Raw genomic sequence first — 20,000 nt, forward strand, 5'->3', positions numbered from 1 at the left:
TTTGTTTATGAAAATAATAAAATAAAATAAATTTAAAAAAAAAATTTAAACTTTTTTTTTTTTTAAATAAAAAATAAATAAATAAAATAAAATAACATATTGTATTCTTTTTTTTGTTGTTGAAAACAAATGCTATAAATTAACACAAGTATTAGAACTCATTTGTGGTTCATACGACCACAAGGTACAGACCATATATGGGCACATGGTTTCCAAAATAATTAGTCGTGTTAATCTGTCAGACATCGTGTCAAATGTCCGCTCTTTGATCTTTGACCAAAAGCTCTCTTGTTGTTGTTGTTGTTGTTGTTGTTGTTGTTGTTGTTTGTCTCCTTCACCACACTAACGAGGATCAACATGTCTGAAGTGATATTTCTTTCACCCGGTTCACCATCTGCTCCCAAAGCGTCGGCTCCGGCTGCTCGTTGTTGTTCTCCAGCAGCTTTGTTTGTTGTTGTTCTCCAGCAGCTTTGTTTGTTTACGGATATTAAACCAAAAGTTAGAAGAAGAAAAACGAGACGATGAAGATTTAAACGCTTCCTGATGATTTGTCTGTTCCATCAGCTCCTACTCTGAGGCGCCTTCATTTTATAGAGAGACACAGTGTGTGTGTGTGTGTGTGTGTGTGTGTGTGTGTGTGTGTGTGTGTGTGATTGTATACTCTCTTCACTCTTTTTTGGTGTTGTGATCTTTAAAATGTATTTTTCCTTCTCCGCTGCTCCGTCCTCACGTTTCCTCCGTCCTCACGTTTCCTCCGTCCTCACCGTTTCCTCCGTCCTCACCGTTTCCTCCGTCCTCACGTTTCCTCCGTCCTCACCGTTTCCTCCGTCCTCACGTTTCCTCCGTCCTCACCGTTTCCTCCGTCCTCACCGTTTCCTCCGTCCTCACCGTTTCCTCCGTCCTCACCGTTTCCTCCGTCCTCACGTTTCCTCCGTCCTCACGTTTCCTCCGTCCTCACCGTTTCCTCCGTCCTCACCGTTTCCTCCGTCCTCACCGTTTCCTCCGTCCTCACGTTTCCTCCGTCCTCACCGTTTCCTCCGTCCTCACCGTTTCCTCCGTCCTCACCGTTTCCTCCGTCCTCACCGTTTCCTCCGTCCTCACGTTTCCTCCGTCCTCACGTTTCCTCCGTCCTCACCGTTTCCTCCGTCCTCACCGTTTCCTCCGTCCTCACCGTTTCCTCCGTTCCAGGACGCAGTTTGGCGTCTCTGAGTCGGCGGCGTGTGTCCTGCAAGGCGCTCGGCCGAGGAGACTGCGAGGGCTGGCTGTGGAGGAAGAGAGACGCTAAGGGCTACTTCTCCCAGAAATGGAAGAAGTACTGGTTTGTGCTGAAGGACAACTGCCTGTACTGGTACATCAACGAGGAGGTGCGTCAAAAGTACCATGAACCCGGACTTGTTGTTTTATTATCTCAAACTCAAAGCCTCAAAGAGAGCGCCCTCAAGTTATGGACGATATAAATGTTCCTAGCGTTAGCTTGATGCTAGACACGATTAGTTTGATGCTATACATGATTAGCTTGATACTATATGCGATTAGTTTGATGCCACACACGATTAGCTTTATTCTACACGCGATTAGCTTCATGCTACACACGATTAGCTTCATGCTACACACAATTGGCGCACCTTTCTAGAAAGATTAGGACCCACTGAATCTTCCAAAACCACCAAACCACCAGTCTGTGCTCGCCGTTACCCAAGAGGAGCTATGCTAAGTTTAAATAGTGACGTCAAAGAGACAAAAGGGGAGAACTTTGTACAGAAGGTACCGTGAAGGCCAACTTTACGATTTAATATCACAGCGAGAGGATGAGTCAGGAAGACTTTCATCTTAAATTCATGTTAAGAGTATTAAAACTTCATGATATTAGCAGCAGAGGTTAAGGATCACTTTGGTTCAGACTGAGATAGCTCAGCTGCTGTTTAATGGATTGCTGTAAAATATATTTTCATTCGAGGAGGTTAGAGGATGAATCCTAATGAACTTGGTGACCCTTTGACCTTTTAGCTATCGCCACCGTGGTATTTACATTTTGTGAGTTTATGTCAAAATGTCAGCTTTTTTAACATCAACGTCAGCTGCTTATTTTGTGTTTTCCGCTAATCAGCAAATGTTAGCACGCCAACACACTGAGCTACAACGGTCAGCATTGTCTTTGTGAGGCGGTTAGCATGCTAACGTTAGCATTAAGCTCAAAAAGCAGAGCTAGCCTAGGTTCAGGCTGCTTTTTTTCCTCTGGTCTTTCACATCATCTTACTATTTCTTCTTCCATTTCTCCTCCGGTTCAGGATGAGAAGGCCGAGGGTTTCGTCAGCCTCCCGGAGTTTAAGATCGACCGAGCCAGTGAATGTCGCAAGAAGTAGTAAGTCCATCATCTTTTTTTCTCATATTTGCGTGTTTATACTCCATGTGCAGCGTATAGACGCCGATGTCAGGAATGCTCACCTGCAAAAATAACTCCCTCTCTTCCCCCCAATGTCTCTCTAGTGCTTTCAAAGCATGTCACCCCAAGGTCAAGAGTTTCTACTTCGCAGCAGATGGAGTGGACGACATGAACAGGTAAATCAGCATGTGCTAAATACGGAGGCAGGTGAGGCAGGAGGGCAAAGTGCCCGCAGGGCGGCAGGAGGGCAGCTTCCTGTTTACTGCCCCCGAAGCACAACACCATTTTTTGTTTGATGATGGAAGGAAGGGCTTACAAGAAGGGAACGTCATTTGCAAGAAACATTTCCATAAAGTCAAGACTGCAGGTTTGACCTGAGCTGCAAGTTACATAATGATCTCATTACTGCAGATTTCTTTTGTTAAAGCGTCTGAAATAGACCACTTCAAAGTGAAGATAATGTATTTATGTATGTTTTTGATTCAAGTCCTTGAATTGCATGTTAAACTGATGACACAAACAAGACATACATTGTTAATTACTGAGCTGTATGGGTCTGTATTAGAGGTAGAAAAGAAACTGTAACTTCCTAAATTAAAAATTAAAATTTATGAGATTGAAGTGATTTTATTTACAGGAAGTAACTGACAAATTTATGAAAGAAAAGACATGAATTTGCGAGAAACAGCTTGAAGTATTCAGTCTTTGAGTTTTTCTTTAGCGCCGTGAACATTTATGTCTTTTTCTATAAAATTCTGAATTTTTTTCTCTGAAATTAATCATTTGAATTTCAGATCTTAATTTCCGATTTTTGATTTTCCAATTTTTTTCTCAGAGTATTACCAGAGCTATTAATTATATGTATGTATGCTAAGCTAAGCTAACCTCAGCTCGTCATTTCCTTGCTTAATAGAAATGATATTTGGTATTGATCTTCTTATCTTACGCTCGTTAGACAATTATTAGAAATGTTTTTTTTTCTGGTGATTTTATAACATAGATTATATGTTTAATTAACCTTTGACGCTAGTTCAGTATGTTTTTGTTCTTCTTTTGTTTTTGTTTATATTGCTTCTTTTGTTGTTGTTTGTTACCATGTGAAGTGCTTTGTGTAGCTATACAAAAAATATATTATTATTATATATTATTACTATCATTTTTATTATAATTGTTCCTCCTTTTCCCGCCAGGTGGCTGAGTCGCCTCAACATGGCCGCCGTGGGCTACGCAGAGCGGGAGCGGATACGCCAGGAGCAGGGTGAGCTTCCTCATCCTCATATTCCCAGAGTGTGTGTGTGTGTGAGTGTGTGTTTCTGACTGTGTGTGTGTGTGTGTGTGTGTGGGCTTCCTGCAGATTACTGGAGTGAAAGTGAACACGAGGAGGACACCACCTCCAGCCCCAAGCAGGACAGTCCCCCACCTCCGTATGATACCTACCCACGGCCTCCATCAGTGAGTCACACACACACACACACACACACACACGACGGCATTACACACTCATATAAAGTACACGCTGTACTTGAAGGCAGTAATCACGCTCAGCGCTCCTCCACAAGTCCATTTCAACACTTAAAGTTATTGCTAATTTAGCCTACAGGGAGCGGTGGAGGACAAGTTTAGTATAATTGCTGCTATAATTTAGTATAATTGCTGCTATAATTGGCCCACACGCTGCGTTGCTCCACATTAAAAGTCTGTTTTTTTATTCAAAAAAGTCAAATAAAACAACAGCAGCTCTCACAGCCGACACACAGGGGAGATGATGCGATTTGTTCAGATGGTACGATCCCCTGTGTGTCTGCTTATTTGAAATAAAACAGTTGTAATAAAGAATCTTTTGGCGTTTGCCTTTTTCTACAAACACTCATTGCTCCCTTCTGTCTTCGCCTTCTTGCTTCCTCTCCCACACACGTATTCAATCATCGCCCGGCCTCCTCGCCGGGGGGTGAAATCCATTTTCTCAAGTGCGATGACACGATTGAATGAGACCCGGCTCGTGTTTTCTCTCTCTCTCTCTCTCTCTCTCTCTCTCTCTCTCCGTCAGATGAGTGCCTACCTGGAGGGCCGGACCACTCGCCTGTCCTCCACCGAGACGTCTCGCTCTCGATCGTCACAGGAGGACTTCCTCTGCGGCGACGCCCCCCACGCGGCGGCGGTGGCGGCGGTGGTGGCCGCCGCCGCCGAGCCGCAGTACCACCCCGGCCCTCTCGGGGGCGGCGCCGCGCACAGCGGGAGGAAGCCGGGCGGCAGCAGCAGCAGCGACGTGCAGTACAGATGCGACGCCATAGAGGTGCGCGGCGAAAAGCAAGAACTCTCGACGAATTAAAAAGGCCGGATTTACATCCATTGTAACGTGAATATTCATGAGCCTCATTATTAATGTGAGAGTCGTGAAAATTCACCAATTCCACAAGTTTAGGAAACATGCAAGACTGTCGTGCACTTGATAAATTCCCAAAACCTACGTGAGAGCTGTGAACAAAGGCTCAAAAACGATCATTATGTTAGCTTACTCCTCGTTAGCATGAATAGCATAAACACACATAGAGCCAACACTTATGCTAATTTCCTTAAAACACACAGTTATTAAATTTATTACAAGTGCTAATAACGTCTCTTTCTCTAGTTTGTATTCAAAATTGATCGTGTTTTTCGTAGCTTACGACATTAAACCTGCGCTCATTGCGACTCCTCTTTTAACTCCGGGAGCCGCCTTCAAAATAAAAGCATCAAACAAAGAAACATGCAACAAAAACAACAAAATTGATTTACAAACAGTTTCTAAAGTCTTTCTACATTAGTTACTCTCCCAGGTGTCCATTAAAATATGAATAAACAAGGATGCACTGACGCACAATAATGAGACTCCTGCATGATTTGTCTCTTTTGTGTCTCTTGTAAACGCTCCAGAGAACATATAACACGTGTAAAATCATGCAAAACGTGACTGACAGGCGCTTGTTTGTCCCTGTGTGTGTCTCCTGTAGTACCGGTCCAGTCCTGCGGGGGGCAGCAGTGAGACGGGGTCTCCGGGCCGCTCGTCCTCGTCTCAGAGACGCTCCTGGCAGGACCTGATCGAGACGCCGCTGACGGAGGCCGGGCTGCACTACCTGCAGACGGGACCGCTGGGTAACACAACCACACCGCCAGACACACATCTGGTCTACACAATGCTGCGGGCGGGGCTGTTAGCGGGCGGGGCTGTTAGCGGGCGGCAGCGTCCGTCCTTTACCTTGAAGGTTGTTCTCTCTGCTGCACGATGAGATCTGAAAGTTAAAGCCCATGTGGCCGAAAGGTTAAAGGTCACGCAGCGACAGCGACAACGACAACATGGATATCTGACGCTGACAAATGGATTTGTGCGTTTGCAGATTTGTGTGATTGATGGTCTTCCTCCAGATATATAGGACAACACTCTATGGACACGACATACTGCGAAATGTAGTGCTTCTAATGGATTGTATATATATATATATATATATATATATATATACCACCAAATATGCACAAAAACACACAACACACAACACAAATTAACGCAATACTTAACAGTAACTCAAAAGTCAATTTTTACATTTTTCATTTGTAATTTTTTTTACACTCTTTCCTCACAGAGGACGCCGTCTTCGCTGAGCCCGGTCCTGGCGGCGGCGGCGGCGGCGTGTCCATGATGGCCGGCGCCGTCTACACGCTGCCGGCTCAGAGGACGGCGCCGCTGCCCGTGGCGATGCAGAGGCTGATCCCCATGGCAACCCACGGCGGGAAACCCCGAAGCTTCACGCTGCCGCGAGACAGCAACCTGCACACCTTACTGACCACGCCCACCAAGGAGGAGGCGCTGACGCACAACGGTGAGGAGAGGAGGGAGGGGGAGGAGAGGAGAGGAGGGAGGAGAGGAGAGGAGAGGAGAGGAGAGGAGAGGAGAGGAGAGGAGAGGAGGGAGGAGGAGGAGAGGAGGGAGGAGAGGAGAGGAGAGGAGAGGAGAGGAGAGGAGGAGGGAGGAGAAGAGGGAGGAGAGAAAAGAGTGGAGAGGGGAGAGAGGGGAGAGGAGAGGAGGGAGGAGAAGAGGAGAAGAGGAGACAGGAGGGAGGAGAGGAGAGAGAGGAAAGAGGGGAGAGGAGAGAAAAGAGAGGAGGGGAGAGAGGGGAGAGGAGAGAGGGGAGAGAGGAGAGGAGAGGAGAGAGGAGAGGAGAGAGAGGAGGGAGTAGAGGGGAGAGAGGAGAGGAGGAGAGAGGAGAGGAGAGAAAAGAGGAGAGGAGAGAGGAGGGTGGACAGAGGAGAGAGGAAAGAGGGGAGAGGAGAGAAGGGAGATAGGAGAGGAGAGAGAAGAGAAAAGAGGAGAGGAGAGAGGAGAGAGAGGAGGGAGTAGAGGGGAGAGAGGAGAGAGGAGAGAAAAGAAAAGAGGAGAGGAGAGAGGAGAGAGGAAAGAGGAGAGAGGAGAGGAGAGGGAGAGGAGAGAAAAGAGAGGAGGGGAGAGAGGGGAGAGGAGAGGAGAGAAAAGAAGAGAGGAGACAGAGGAGAGGACGAGAGAGGAGAGGAGAGAAAAGAGCAGAGGAGAAAGGAAAGAGTAGGAGAGGAGAGAGGAAAGAGGAGAGAGGAAAGGAGAGGGAAATGCATCTGACTCCTGAGTGACGGTCGCTAGAGACGGAGAGAAAAGATTATTTTTAAGGCGTTGACGTCAGGAGCAGAAATAATACCAAACGCTCTCAGGCAGACACACTTCCATTAAAACGATCCATCACGATGACGCCGAGCCGCAGTGATGACACACGAGGGAAGTAACACAACTGAAGGAGTAAATGTGTGTATCGTAAAACAGCACAACGTCAGTTATAAGTTGTTAAAATAGTTATACAGTCATGTACATACTGATGCTCCTCCCCCCTCCCCCCTGTGTGAAGGCGGCGGCGATGGCGCCTCGCTGGGCGACCTCTTCCGTGCGTGCGAGCAGGGCGGCGTCTGTCCTCTGGGTCGCGGCTCGGACGCCAAAGGTCAGTCCGAGTGCCGGCAGTCGTTCCTCCGGCGCGCCGCCGACCCTCAGCTCAACGAGCGGCTGCACCGCCTCCGCATCCTGACCTCCACGCTGAAGGTCGGTCACACGCACACGCGTGAACGTGCACACATTGTGCCAACACACACAGACCCACACGCACACATTCAAAACATATAGTTTTTTTAGACTTTAACCTTTTTGGAAACCGTGCGAAAATCCTCCTGTGCCAATTTGAAGTCCCAGCATGCCCCATTCAGACATTCGTTTAGCATAAAATACGTCATATTTTTCCATTTTTGAACCGAACGACTCAGTTTCTTGACTGAAACTCCTCCCTAACAGGACAAGACTTTGTTTTATTGTGATTTTTGTTGCAGATTCTGATTCTTTAGGTCCTAATCTTTCCATAAAGGTGTCTTATTGACGCTCCAGGAGGCTCTTTTGGGAATCTGGCTCATATCATGCTGGATGTTCATAGTTATGATCAAAATATCTTTTAAAAGGGATTTTTTTTTTGCAGATATACATTTTTTTCCCCAAACCTTTGCTGAACAAATACAAACAATAAACACAAGTATTGGAGTTAATTTTGGGTTCATACGACGACTCAAACAGGGAAAAGAAGTCAGGAGACAATATGATTAAACTCTTCAGTAAGATTTATTCTGTATTAAAGTTATAATCCTTCAGACGTCCTGGTGGCAGCATCATGTACTGCAGCTGAAACAAACTCCAGTTTTAATATAAAAAATAATTGCAATTCCTGGATCTCTTTATCTCTCAGCTCTCTTTCCTTCTGTAATTTCTAAACTGATCTGTTGTCAAAAATTCTCCAACCCAAAAAAACACAGCTGTCTTGCTTTTTTTTTGCATGTTTGCGACATTTTATTTCCCGCGAATGCAAAACAAAAAAAGAACAAAACCGGCTGTGATGTGCGGTTGAAACCGTTGAATGTGAAGCAGCAGGAAGAGTTTGCTTCACTTCAGCTGCGACTCGTCTGCAGGAGACTTAAAGATTATAACTTTAAATTTGCAAAAAAACTCATATCTCCCTCAAATCTCACCGTTTTCTTGCAATTACTGCAGAAGAAAATGACGAAATATGTTGATTTTTATCCCCCTTTCAATAAGAAAAGTTTTCTTTCGGATGCTTTTGGTTCAAACGATCATTTTCTGATACAACTCGCTGGCTGAAATCTCGTATTATTATAATTTTTTTAAAATGTATTACGTTTGTCACAGTATTTTTCTCGGCCTTGCATTCACACACAAATGCCCCACGGCAAAATGGATTTTTTAAAAACACTACACACACTTCAATGTGCATTTTTTGACCCTGATGTACACATTTACACACACACACACACACACGCACACACACGCTGCTTCTGTCTGGTTGGGTGCAGTTGGTCGTCTGTCTGCTTCTGCTTTCAGAGCTCAGTGCAGCAGCTGCACGATCAGCGTCTCTTTCTGCTCTGGCTGTTTTCTTTTTTTCTGTCTCTTGCGTCTTTGTTGCTGCTTCCTACGTTGTGTACGTGGGCGGAGATGGTTGGCGAGGTCGTGTGTGTGTGTGTGTGTGTGTGTGGGGGGGGGGGGGTCGCTGTACAGTGGCTTTGGCTGTTTGTGGCGTCTCTTAAAGGAATACACCAAGTCTCTTTTGGCGGGGGGGTTTTGGATGTACCTTTAAAAGTCGTCCACGTGGTTGTACTTGTGCGATTAGCAGCGACACAAAGAGCTAAATCTGGTGGTGGAACACAACTTAGTACATTTACGTACAGATTTGAGGTGCTCAAAGTATTTTATTATTGCTTCTACTCCACTACAGTTCATTTTTTATTTTTACTTCTTTATATTTAGCGCTTTAAGGCCTTTACACACTTTGTGCACGACGAAAAAAACAACTGAATAAAGCGAAATCCTTGCCTGCGGATATGTTTTACGAGTGTATTCATTCTGGCAGCGATGCAGAAACACGGGTTGAATGTAATCGTGTAGACGGAGGTCCAATTAGCAGAATCCTGTTGAACCAGAACGCCGTCTGGCATCTTTCTGAGTGAGCGGTTGTTTGGTCGAAGCGACTGAAAGAGTAGAAGATATTCTATTGAGTTTTATTTTGTAGAAAATGCTCGGAGAGAATTTGAGTTCCCGCAGTTTTATTGTGAAAAGGAAAGCACGGAAGGAGAATCCTGTCTGCTCTGCCTGTTAAGCTGAAAGGAGTTCTACATTTTTTAGCTTTTGACCTGCATTCTCTCTCCTGACCACCAGGGGGCGACTCCTCTGGTTGTATAGAAGTCTATGCTTCATGTGTTAAAGCTTCATTCTTTCTCCTGACCACCAGGGGGCGACTCCTCTGGTTGTATAGAAGTCTATGCTTCATGTGTTAAAGCTGCATTCTCTCTCCTGACCACCAGGGGGCGACTCCTCTGGTTGTATAGAAGTCTATGCTTCATGTGTTAAAGCTGCATTCTCTCTCCTGACCACCAGGGGGCGACTCCTCTGGTTGTATAGAAGTGTATATAAGTGACTCTACTTCTCTCTTGATGTTTTCCCTCAGTAAACATTGTAAATGTGAGTTTATGGGCGGGGCAACTGTGATTGACAGGTCGCTACCACGGTGTCGTCAGGTCTGGGAGTTGTCCGTTATTTTGTCTTACAGCTTTAACCTTTTTACATGCATTTTAATAGTTGTAAAGTCTTGGACGCCTGAAAAAGCCGCTGAAATTGCGAATTCAAGGCGTCAAAATTGTAGTACACAACCACGTCGAGTGTGAGTTATAAATATGTCCGTTCTGCACAGCGTGATTTTGATGCCTTTAATGCAAAGGCTCAGAAAAATCTTCCTTTTTTCACAAAAAAGGACATTGCTTTCTTAATATTAGCTTTCCTCATGAAAGTACTCGTGACCAACAAAAATACGACAGTTCAAAGAATGTTGTAGCGTGCAAATGAATCCCACAGTAAGAAAAAAACACGCCCTTAGTGTGTAAAGGCCTTTAATTACCCAACAGCACATTTAGTGCAGCTGAAATAATTTGCCAATCAACCAGTTCGTCCATTAACAGAAAATAAACTGGCAACTATTTTGACAATCCAAAACCCAAATATATTCAAAATGAATCGCTCATGTCTAAAAACCAAAGCATTAAAGGCGCCTTTACTTCAAATGTAGCATTAGCATTAGCGTAGCTGCAGGAGTAAAAGTGTGGATTCCTAGTGTGTCCGTTCAGTGTGTGTTATGCTTCACGTGTGTCTGCGTTTCAACGTTTAGTCGTCTAAAATTAAAACATCTAAAAAGTGCCCCCCCTCCCCCCTCCCTCCTGTGTTTCTGCCTCCCCCCCATAGGACAGGGAGGGGGAGCTAGCGTTGATTGACAGGCTGCTGGCCAACCCCCAGCTGTCGTCGGCAGAGTTCCAGGAGTGGAAACGAGCCTATCAGGAGCTGTTCTCTCAGGAGCTAGACTCCACCGCTGAATCAGACCCGCCCCTCACGCCCTCGCTCGCTCACACACACTCCTACATTGAGACCCACGTCTGACGAGGAGTGCAACACACACACAGACACACACACACACACACCAAACACACACACACACACTCACGCTTGAGTTGCTCTCATCTCCTGATTCTGGACGGGAGTCGAACAAACAGCAGCGGACGTTTTCTTTTCCGACGCTCCGAGGGTCTCGCGATCATTGACGAACTCTTTAGGGGACGGCCTCGGCCTCGGCTCGGCCCCACGGCGGCGTCTCCTCCGAGGCGACGCCCTCGCGTGGCCCTCACGTCACGTGGCATCTACGAGCCGATTGGTTCTGCCGCTCCAGCTGGCGATGAACTGATCCTCGTCTCAGCTTTTCAAGAACTCACTTTGGAAGACTTTCGTCCGTTCGTTCGTCCTCGACGAGGGCGAAGACCTCCGAGTCGTCGCTTCACCGCATCCCGCTTGTTGTGCCGACTGCGGTGTGTCGTAGACGTGCTTTGTATTCCATCAAGCCTTATACCTGTTATGATATCTTCTGTACAGTGAGTGTTACACAAAGAACTTCTTTTTTTAAGTCTCAGTTTCTAGCTTGATAGACTTGTGTTTGTTCTGGTCCGGTGGAGTCGTTCTGGACCGTGCTGGGCTGGACCTGAATCGTGCACACTCGCCTCCTGGAATAAGACTTTTAAAAAAAGGAAAAGCCCGCCCTCAAAACCCTTTGAACACTCGCACAAACCGGTTTCTCCTCTCGTGCCGTCACTTCCCCGTCAGTGTGACTTCACCTCCAGCGAGACGCGTCCTCGAATATCATCGCTGATATCAATCAGCTGCCTCGATTAGAGCTCATTAATTCAATTCCAGTCCAAAGTGTTTCCTTATAAATCACTTTGGCGGAAACGTGAAACATCTTCCGTTTGAATTTTATAACGCGTGACACTTTTATTAGTGTTTCATGCAAAGTGCGTGTCCATAAAAACCAGCTCATGTTCAAACAAAGCCTTTCATATCTGCATCCTGGTGTTGTAATATCTCACAGACCTCCACCGAGGTTGCTTCTCCATGACACAGATTATCTTTTCAAAGTGAAAGATAATCTGTGTTTGCCTTGTGTGCTCCGAATTCAAATGGGATCAGCCGTGTATCATCTTCCACCTCACCACCAAGTTTGAAGACAATCAAGCCAACAGTTATCCAGATTAAACTAAGAGAAAAACCTGAACTCCTTCCCGGAGGAATCAAGGAGGACACTCGGATGGTTCAGACCTTCGATGAGGTCGAGCGCCTCATGCTGATGTTCATGAAAGGGAAAAATAACGAATGTACCCGCCCAGAGATTTGGATCCAACATCGGTCACAAACGCACAAAAACAGGAACACAACCTGACAGAGAAGGACCGGATCCATCGTCCATTTTTCTTTGTGAAAATACAAAATTGCAATTGTTGTTCTCGTGCAACTCAATGAATTGTTTGTACCGATGAATCCAACGTTCCCAACCTGCCAGAGAACAACGAGCCTGAGGAGGTGAAATCATCCAAATGATGCAAATGAGGAGATTTGTCTCCCAACCACCCTTCTTCTTCTTCTTCTTCTTCTTCTTCTTCTTCTTCTTCTTCTTCTTCTTCTTCTTCTTCTTCTTCTTCTCCTCTTCCCTCTCCTCCTCCTTCTCCTTGTTCTCCTTCTTCTTCTTCTTCTTCTGGAGTGTAGACGATGTTACACACAAAAGAAACATCTACATTTTTGCTTTGAATTTGTCTTTTTCATTTTCCCCGTGGCTTTGAGGGCTTTGAGCGCCCACGCCGGCGTTCTGGGTTAATCCGGTGGATTACACCTCTTCTTCAGTGTGGGCGCTGGCTGTAATCGATCGGCATCTTCCTGTTCTTCCAGTTGCACCTGTTGGGGGCGGGACAACGTACACCTGCATTGTTCTTATTGGTAGAAATAGATTTTAAGGTCTAATCTGCTGAAAACACCTGAGTGTTCAGAGGCTTCAACGCTCAGAAAAACAAGAAAGATTCTTCTGGTGGCCATAAAAATAAACCTCTAATGAAAGAGAAAATCACAAAATAACTCCTGGAATGTATATTATTTATAGACTTTATATATTATATATACACCAATAGTTTATTTATACACATTTATACGCTGTGTAAAAGTCTCCTGCATGTAACATAAAGAACACGAGGAAACATCTGCAGAGCAATGGAAATATGGATCTAATAAATAAAGTTATATATATATATTAGTTTATTTGTACGCTGCTGCCAAATGGCTTCACGCTCAGAGCCGCTGCACAAAACTATGAAAGCAATCGCACACACAGACACACAACAATACACGACAATAAACACACACACAGTTTGAATGCTCTTTCTACGCCGCTGCCGTGTTGGTTGTAGTCGCATGTGTGTGTCGTGATGTGTGTGAACGCTCTGAGGTTCAGGAGCAAAGGCTTCTGGGTAATGACCTCCACCATCAGGGGTTTGTTTTTTTAGGGGACAGTTGAGTGAAGATTGTTTTAATGTCAAACCTGTAACATGTTTAAATAAAAAGTATTTATTGATCGACGTGTTTCTGTGGAGAAGAAAAAGATCAATAAAGAATCGTTTAGAGCGAAGTGTTTGTTTCTTCATCAGGAGAACGAGGCTGACGGGATGGAGGGATGAGGAACTGATGACGGGGAGAGAGAGAGAGAGAGAGAGAGAGGGAGAGGGAGAGGGACGAAGGGAGGGAGGGAGGGAGAGAGAGACCTTGAAGAATCATCTTCTGGTTTAGAAACTCTCTCTCTCTCTCTCTCCGTCTCTCTCCCTCTCTCTCTCTCTCTCTCTCTCTCTCTCTCCCTCTCTCTCTCTCTCTCTCTCTCTCTCTCTCTCTCTCTCTCTCTCTCTCCGTCTCTCTCCCTCTCTCTCTCTCTCTCTCTCTCCCTCTCTCTCTCTCTCTCTCTCTCTCTCCCTCTCTCTCTCTGTCTCTCTCGCTCTCTCTCTGTCTCTCTCCCTCTCTCTCTCTCTCTCTCTCTCTCTCCCTCTCTCTCTCTCTCTCTCTCTCTCTCTCTCTCTCCGTCTCTCTCCCTCTCTCTCTCTCTCTCTCTCTCTCTCCCTCTCTCTCTCTCTCTCTCTCTCTCTCTCTCCCTCTCTCTCTCTGTCTCTCTCGCTCTCTCTCTGTCTCTCTCCCTCTCTCTCTCTCTCTCTCTCTCCCTCTCTCTCTCTCTCTCTCTCTCTCTCCCTCTCTCTCTCTCTCTCTCTCTCCCTCTCTCTCTCTCTCTCTCTCTCTCTCCCTCTCTCTCTCTGTCTCTCTCGCTCTCTCTCTCTCTCTCCCTCTCTCTCTCTGTCTCTCTCGCTCTCTCTCTGTCTCTCTCCCTCTCTCTCTCTCTCTCTCTCTCTCTCTCTCCCTCTCTCTCTCTCTCTCTCTCTCTCTCTCTCTCTCTCTCTCTCTCTCTCTCTCTCATTTGAGCTCGAGGGCTGAACGCCGCTCAACATTCTGTTGCTAAGCAACCTCATTGACCTGAGTTTCCATCCCCGTGTTTTAATGGACATTATTATTATTATCATTATTATTATTACTATTATTATTACCATTATTTTAAATATAGTATTATTATTATCATTATTATTAGTATTATATATTATTTTATATATTATTATTTTTTATATATATTATTATTATTTTATATATTATTATTATTATCATTATTATTATTATTTGAAAATATATTATTATCATTATTATAATTATTATTTTATATATTATTATTTTTTATATATATTATAAGTATTATTTTATATATTATTATTATTTCTGTAATTTAAACAAGCGCGTTGGCAACGTCACAAATTGAGGTCATTTTATTTAATTGTGGACGATTAAAACTTTTCTTTCTGAATTCGTTGGTGGAAACTCGATGGTTAACTTCCTGTTACCCACAACCCCCTGCACATGACTCCTCGGTCCATTCGGTTGTAAAACCGGCCGCTCGATGTCCTCACTTTGCTTTTATTTCTATAGAAATCTCAAAGAACAGATCAATTATTCATCGCTAGTAGACGGACGGGAATGTCACATCAAATATTCAGCTGTTGTGATATTATATTGCGTACATATGTCCTCCACCTTCACCTTATCTGTGGCAATGGCCTCCTCCTCCTCTTCCTCTTCCTCCTCTTCCTCCTCCTCCGCCGGGCTCAACTTCTTCCCCGAACACACGTTTGTGAAGGAATTACCTTCCTCCTTCTGGTTTTACGGGAGGTAACATTCATGCTATAAGCGCTAACCATCTCCTATATGTAGAGAAAGAGTAGCTTAGCATCAAATCGATAGCCTTTAGGGATCCCCAAAGGTAACCAATCCGCCTAGACACAACTCTGAAGCTCAAAACTACATTTTGATTGGATAATGAAAAGGTTTAACAAAAGGTTTTGTACTTTAAGCTAAGCTAACCGTTTCCCCGTTTAGCTTCATTTTTAACTGCATATAAAAGAAAAATACATCTGTATCACAAAATGTCTGACTACTATAAGATGTGGAAGAGCAGTTTAGCTTAGCGTCAGGGACATTTAAGGCGGGAAAAAATCTAGGTCACAAAATCTGCACTATGATGCTAAGCTAACTGTTTTTTTTTGGTTTTAGCTCATTATTAGTCTTATTGTGTAATTCTAAGTGACAAAGAATGCACATTTCCCAAAAAGTCAACTAGTACTCAAGTAAGTTCACAGCATTTTACTTTATGTTTTATTGTTATTTTTCTAAATATCCAGTGATACTACTCATCTGCTGATCCTCTCGTGAGACAAAACCAGACACTGAATACTTTTAGCGCCTCATAAATGTTCTCACGCGTGCTCAGTTGTCATCGTTTTGCGACTGCGTTGCTCTCAGTTCAGTAGTTTCCTCACACTAAGTGCAGACTCTAGTCCGGGAGAGGCAGCAGCGTGCACTCGGTCCCGCTGAGCGGTCTGGGCAGCTGACAGATTTCCCTCCAGCGATCCGCCTTCGTGTCGTACTCCAGCACGCTCCTCACCACCACCTCCCGCCCGTCGCTCCACCGCCGCCCGCCGAACACCAGCAGGTTCCCGGACGGCGTGGACGCCACCCCGTAGTCGAAGGAGCCCGTGAGGAGCGGCCGGAGGCGCGTCCAGCGGTCCGACCGCGGATCGTACTGCTCGATGTCGCAGAAGGGCTCGTACATGCCCAGCAGGGCGTAGACGAACCCGCCGGCCGCCGCCATCCGGTGGCGGAACCTGCCGATGGACATGGACGCTCGCTTCTCCCAAACTCTGCCTTCGAGGTCCCAGAACAGGACGTCCCTGCTGCTCTCTCTGCGGTTATCGCCGCCGCCGCCATCGCCGTCGCCTGGACGTCCGCCCGACACGTAGATGCCGCCGTCGAGCACGGCGCAAGCGTGGCCGTAGAGGGGGCGGGGCATCTTCGCTCCTCTCCGCCACGCTCCCGAGGCCACGTCGTAAAACTCGACAGACGCCACAGATGCGTGCGTGCTGCTGCCCCTGCTGCCGCTGCCGCCGCCGCCGCTGCCGCCGCCGCCGCTGCCGCCGCCGCCGCTGCCGCCGCCGCCACCGCCGCCGCCACCGCCGCCGCCACCGCCGCCGCTGCCGCTGCCGCCACCGCTGCCGCTGCCGCCACCGCTGCCGCTGCCGCCACCGCTGCCGCCACCGCCATCCGGTCGCGCGCGTCGTCCCCCGACGGCGTAGATGGCGCCTTCCGCCACGCAGCAGGTGAACTGCTCCCGCGCCTCCAGCATGGACGCCATCGCCTCCCAGCGGTCGAAGCGGGGGTCGTAGCGCCGCACCTGCTTGGACGTCGCGGCAGCGGCGGCGGACTTTTTCCCCTCCTCGTCTCCCTCGTTCACTTCCTCGCCACCGATCACGAAGAGGAAACCGCCCACCGAGCACACGCAGTGATTTCTCAGTCGCAGCGGGACGCCGGAGCTCAGCGGCGAAAACGTCCGGCTCCTGGGATCAAACGCCAGCATCTGCCGCTCCGGCCATTCGGGGGCGGACCCTCCGCCCACGAGCAGCACGCGATCGGGCGACGCCCTGAGCGTCGACTGTTTGCTCTGTCGGATCGGCTGAGCTGAACCCGACCTGTGGTACTCCAGCGCCCGGGTCAGCTGGCTCCTGATGAGAGGCGTGGCCATGGCTCTGTGGGCGGCGCCCAGATCGGCGAGGTCGGAGGGGGCGACCAATCCGAAGCGCAGGTGACTCAGCAGGAGATTGGATTTCAGCAGAGGGAGGGGCCCGTTCTCGTTCAGCCAATCCAGAGCCAGCCTCACGAGCTCCGCCTCCTTGACGCCGGGTATCTCGTCCGCGTCGAGCACCGCCGTCAGCGATTGGATGTTCAGCCCGAGGAGGTCGTCCCTGCTTTCCCGCAGCAACGTCGCCATCTCCATCGCGATGGTTTGATTGGCGGCTTCGAGGGCATCTGAGAGGGCGTGGCGCTCCGCCAGGTTAGCGTAGCCACAGCAGTTATCCGCGTTCAAACCGTCGGTCACGAAGCGCTCGCATATCGACACGGCCGTCTCCACCTGCAAGTACCTGGCCGCCTCTAAGACGTCAGGAAGTGTCGGCGTCGATATGCTGAGCCAACCGGAATACAGGAAGTCCAAAATGGCGTCCAAACCCTCCGTCGTCAACGCCGGGAGGCTAATGGAGCCCGCTAATCTCTCCGCGGTCGTCTCTCCGAACAGAGCCCAGAAATACTCGCTTGAGCTGGTCAAAAGGGCGCGATGACAGGGGAAAGACACGCCGCCGGCCTCCAGGACGACGTCGCACATGTTTCCTTGAGAGCGGAGGCGCTGGAAGCCGGAGAGAAGTCCGGTTCTGTGGGAGGAACTGTAGAGGAGCGAGTAGCTATCCATCCAAAAAAAGATAAGGAGCGAGCGGATAAGAGGTTGGAGAGGAACAGTCAAAAGGAGGATTAATCGGTGAGAGAAAGCTTAGTCAGGGAGCGGCAGCCAGAGGAACGCTGTCAAAGAAGACGTAGCCGGCGAGCTGCGCTAAAGGACGACTGACAGGAAGAGAGTCCGACATTAGGGACGAGGACGAGAGGTTGCGCAAAGCGGGAAAAGATTGGAAAAGACAGGAGAGTCCAGAGGAAAGTCAGCCGAGGGCTCTCCATCTGTGTGTTTTGTCCTGCTCTGTCTGCGGCGGCGGGCATGTGACACCATGATAGCACGGATACCAACACCCCCTTACGACCGCACACACAATCCCAAACCCCCTCCCTCTTTTTTTTATTGGCCCTCCAACTTGTTCCGTCCCAAAAGCAGCGTCCTCTCTCTCTTGCTGCGATGTCCCGGCTCTGCTGGCTTTGCGTTGGTCCGCTGCCCTTTTCCTCGCTGCGTCCTGGAGGGAGTATCGCCCGACTCCGGACACATGCAACACACACATTAAACAATCACACACACACACATGCACAGAGGGAGCCTGGCGGGGTTTTAGCGGCTAACCCTGTGGATGAACTCGTTGGTAAATACAGCTGCTCGCTGTCTGCAGGCCACGGCTCGGCGGCATTGGTACATATCCCCCCCCAAAAAAAACAGAGGAGGTTTTTTGCCAATTGTCAAGAGCCGCGCGCGGCATTCGGTATCGGAGTAAGCCGCGACCTTCCGGGAGGCATTTGACCTTATTGTGACTTGCGGGGGCGGCGATGAAATCATGCAGATTGATGTCATCTTTTTATTTTTAATGCAGACGGGGACAGAGACAGACGGGTCGAGGCCGTTGGCAGCCATCATGGATACCGGGCCGCTGGCCGGCCGGCGTGTTTTCCAGTCGTCTGATTGGTTTTGCTACGCCGATGCACGCGCATTAGCATGCGTGCAACGCCGCTTGACGGCACGCTTGCAAGTTCTCTCTGCAGCGTGCGTTGGTTTTTAAGGAAAGGTGACACCCCCACAGACTTTAGCGGAGTGTTGTTAATGTTTGGCACACAATGGCCGGTCCTCTCCTGTTTGGTTGTAAACAGCAGCAGTGTTTCTCTCCGTGACCTGACGGAGGCTAAACTTAGCTACAGCTGCTGTGTGTGTGCTCGTCTGTGTGGACATGTGATGTGATGATGGATATCTGCTGTAATGGCGTGTGTGTGTGTGTGTGTGTGTGTGTGTGTGTGCGTTAATGCAGCATTCCTTCTTGAAACGGTTGGATTTGGAGGATCAAAGTGACTCCGTGCACAAAGACGCCCCTGACGCGCACCTAACACCCGCTAATACCTTTCACACGTGCACACCAGAGAAGAATATTACGGTTGGAAATATCCAGGCTCATTTTTTCCGACTCAAACGCAGACTGAAAGATTCTCCGGGCTGCAGCTTTCATCTCCGAAAACATTAAGTTTTGATTTGGTTTCATCAGAGTTTCATGGTATTTAATTCTGCCTTTTTTTTATCAATGCATGCTTTATGTGACATCATGTTTGCTGTGAATCTCCTGCCACCAATTAATCCCTTTTCAACATCACGTCACCGAGCTGTCGCGTTTTCGGCTAACGAACTTCCCCAGCAAGACGCAGAAATAAAAACATTATACTTTAGTGTGTTAAAACTTCTATAACTCAGTGTCAGCAGCACTTTAAGTCATTCTGACTATTGAGGGGAAAAAACTTCAGAGAGTTATCTTTCAAAAGAGACCGAGACCGTGAATTTACTCCAAATGGTTCAAGTACAGTTTGCAGTTTACTTTATAGTACTGGATATGCATTTTAGGCAAATTTTACAGGAACGCTAAGAAGGTTAAAGCGATTATTTTTATAATAATGATGCAAATAAGACACGTTACATTCAACCAGTAATGAATAGACCAAATACAATTTCCAGAACCATCTTGTTTTATTGCAACCTTTTCCTGAAGATGTCAGTTTCTGGGAATCATATCAATCAAAACAAGTAAAACGTCATATTCCTACTTCCCCCCAAAAAAAGAAAAGTAGTTGAACCTGAATCCCATCGCATTGTCTCAAATTGTTACAACATTTATCAATGAATAATTTAATAGAAAGTATCAGTATAAATCAGTGCTGAATAGTTGGAGTTTTGACAGTATGGAGAGAAAAAAGGACAACCCCTTCAATGCACGTCAATCGTCAACAAATGTCCTTTAAAACCAGCTACTTCAGACTTAAAAAATACCCCAAAAA

The 20,000-nt window shown here is 47.2% G+C and overlaps 3 protein-coding genes across 5 annotated transcripts in view; 1 reads left to right on the forward strand and 2 right to left on the reverse strand.

Annotated features, from left to right (window-relative positions):
* cnksr2a (connector enhancer of kinase suppressor of Ras 2a) overlaps positions 1-20,000 on the forward strand; it is a 50,052-nt gene that overhangs the window by 25,785 nt on the left and 4,267 nt on the right. The window contains exons 15-24 of one of the 2 annotated variants that reach the window (XM_068581863.1): positions 1,189-1,364; positions 2,289-2,362; positions 2,488-2,559; positions 3,574-3,641; positions 3,738-3,835; positions 4,431-4,676; positions 5,374-5,515; positions 6,001-6,237; positions 7,288-7,475; positions 10,722-13,419. In XM_068581863.1, the coding sequence (XP_068437964.1) occupies positions 1,189-1,364; positions 2,289-2,362; positions 2,488-2,559; positions 3,574-3,641; positions 3,738-3,835; positions 4,431-4,676; positions 5,374-5,515; positions 6,001-6,237; positions 7,288-7,475; positions 10,722-10,913 (1,493 nt within the window). In that variant the 3' untranslated portion in view covers positions 10,914-13,419. Of the gene's footprint in view, positions 1-1,188; positions 1,365-2,288; positions 2,363-2,487; positions 2,560-3,573; positions 3,642-3,737; positions 3,836-4,430; positions 4,677-5,373; positions 5,516-6,000; positions 6,238-7,287; positions 7,476-10,721; positions 13,420-20,000 lie in introns of those variants that run through there. The other variant, XM_068581862.1, reaches the window with a different exon arrangement.
* On the reverse strand, positions 15,538-17,812 carry LOC137788782 (kelch-like protein 34). Its single transcript, XM_068581866.1, has 2 exons — positions 16,529-17,812; positions 15,538-16,354 (listed from the first exon to the last, which is right to left on the reverse strand). The coding sequence occupies exons 1-2, from the start codon at positions 17,722-17,724 to the stop codon at positions 15,760-15,762; spliced, it is 1,791 nt and encodes a 596-aa protein (XP_068437967.1). The 5' UTR covers positions 17,725-17,812; the 3' UTR covers positions 15,538-15,759.
* The window catches only part of smpx (small muscle protein X-linked), an 8,431-nt gene continuing 8,072 nt past the window's right edge, over positions 19,642-20,000 (reverse strand). For both annotated transcript variants that reach the window (XM_068581865.1, XM_068581864.1), the window contains exon 5: positions 19,642-20,000. This exon is cut by the window's right edge and continues 441 nt beyond it. The gene's annotated coding sequence lies outside the window, so the exon portion shown is untranslated.

The sequence above is a fragment of the Clinocottus analis genome, unplaced genomic scaffold (assembly GCF_023055335.1).
Source record: "Clinocottus analis isolate CAN_PGR_092001 unplaced genomic scaffold, fCliAna1.0.p SCAF_18, whole genome shotgun sequence".
In the NCBI taxonomy this organism is placed as follows: Eukaryota; Metazoa; Chordata; class Actinopteri; order Perciformes; family Cottidae; genus Clinocottus; species Clinocottus analis.

What these genes read in the sequence shown, in the direction of transcription:
- LOC137788782 (XM_068581866.1), bottom strand. Translation starts at nt 17,724, where the DNA reads ATGGATAGCTACTCGCTCCTCTACAGTTCCTCCCACAGAACCGGACTT. An exon ending in GGGGGACGACGCGCGCGACC is followed by an intron (nt 16,355 to 16,528) that starts GGATGGCGGTGG and finishes CAGCGGCAGCAG; the next exon opens with GGGCAGCAGCACGCACGCAT.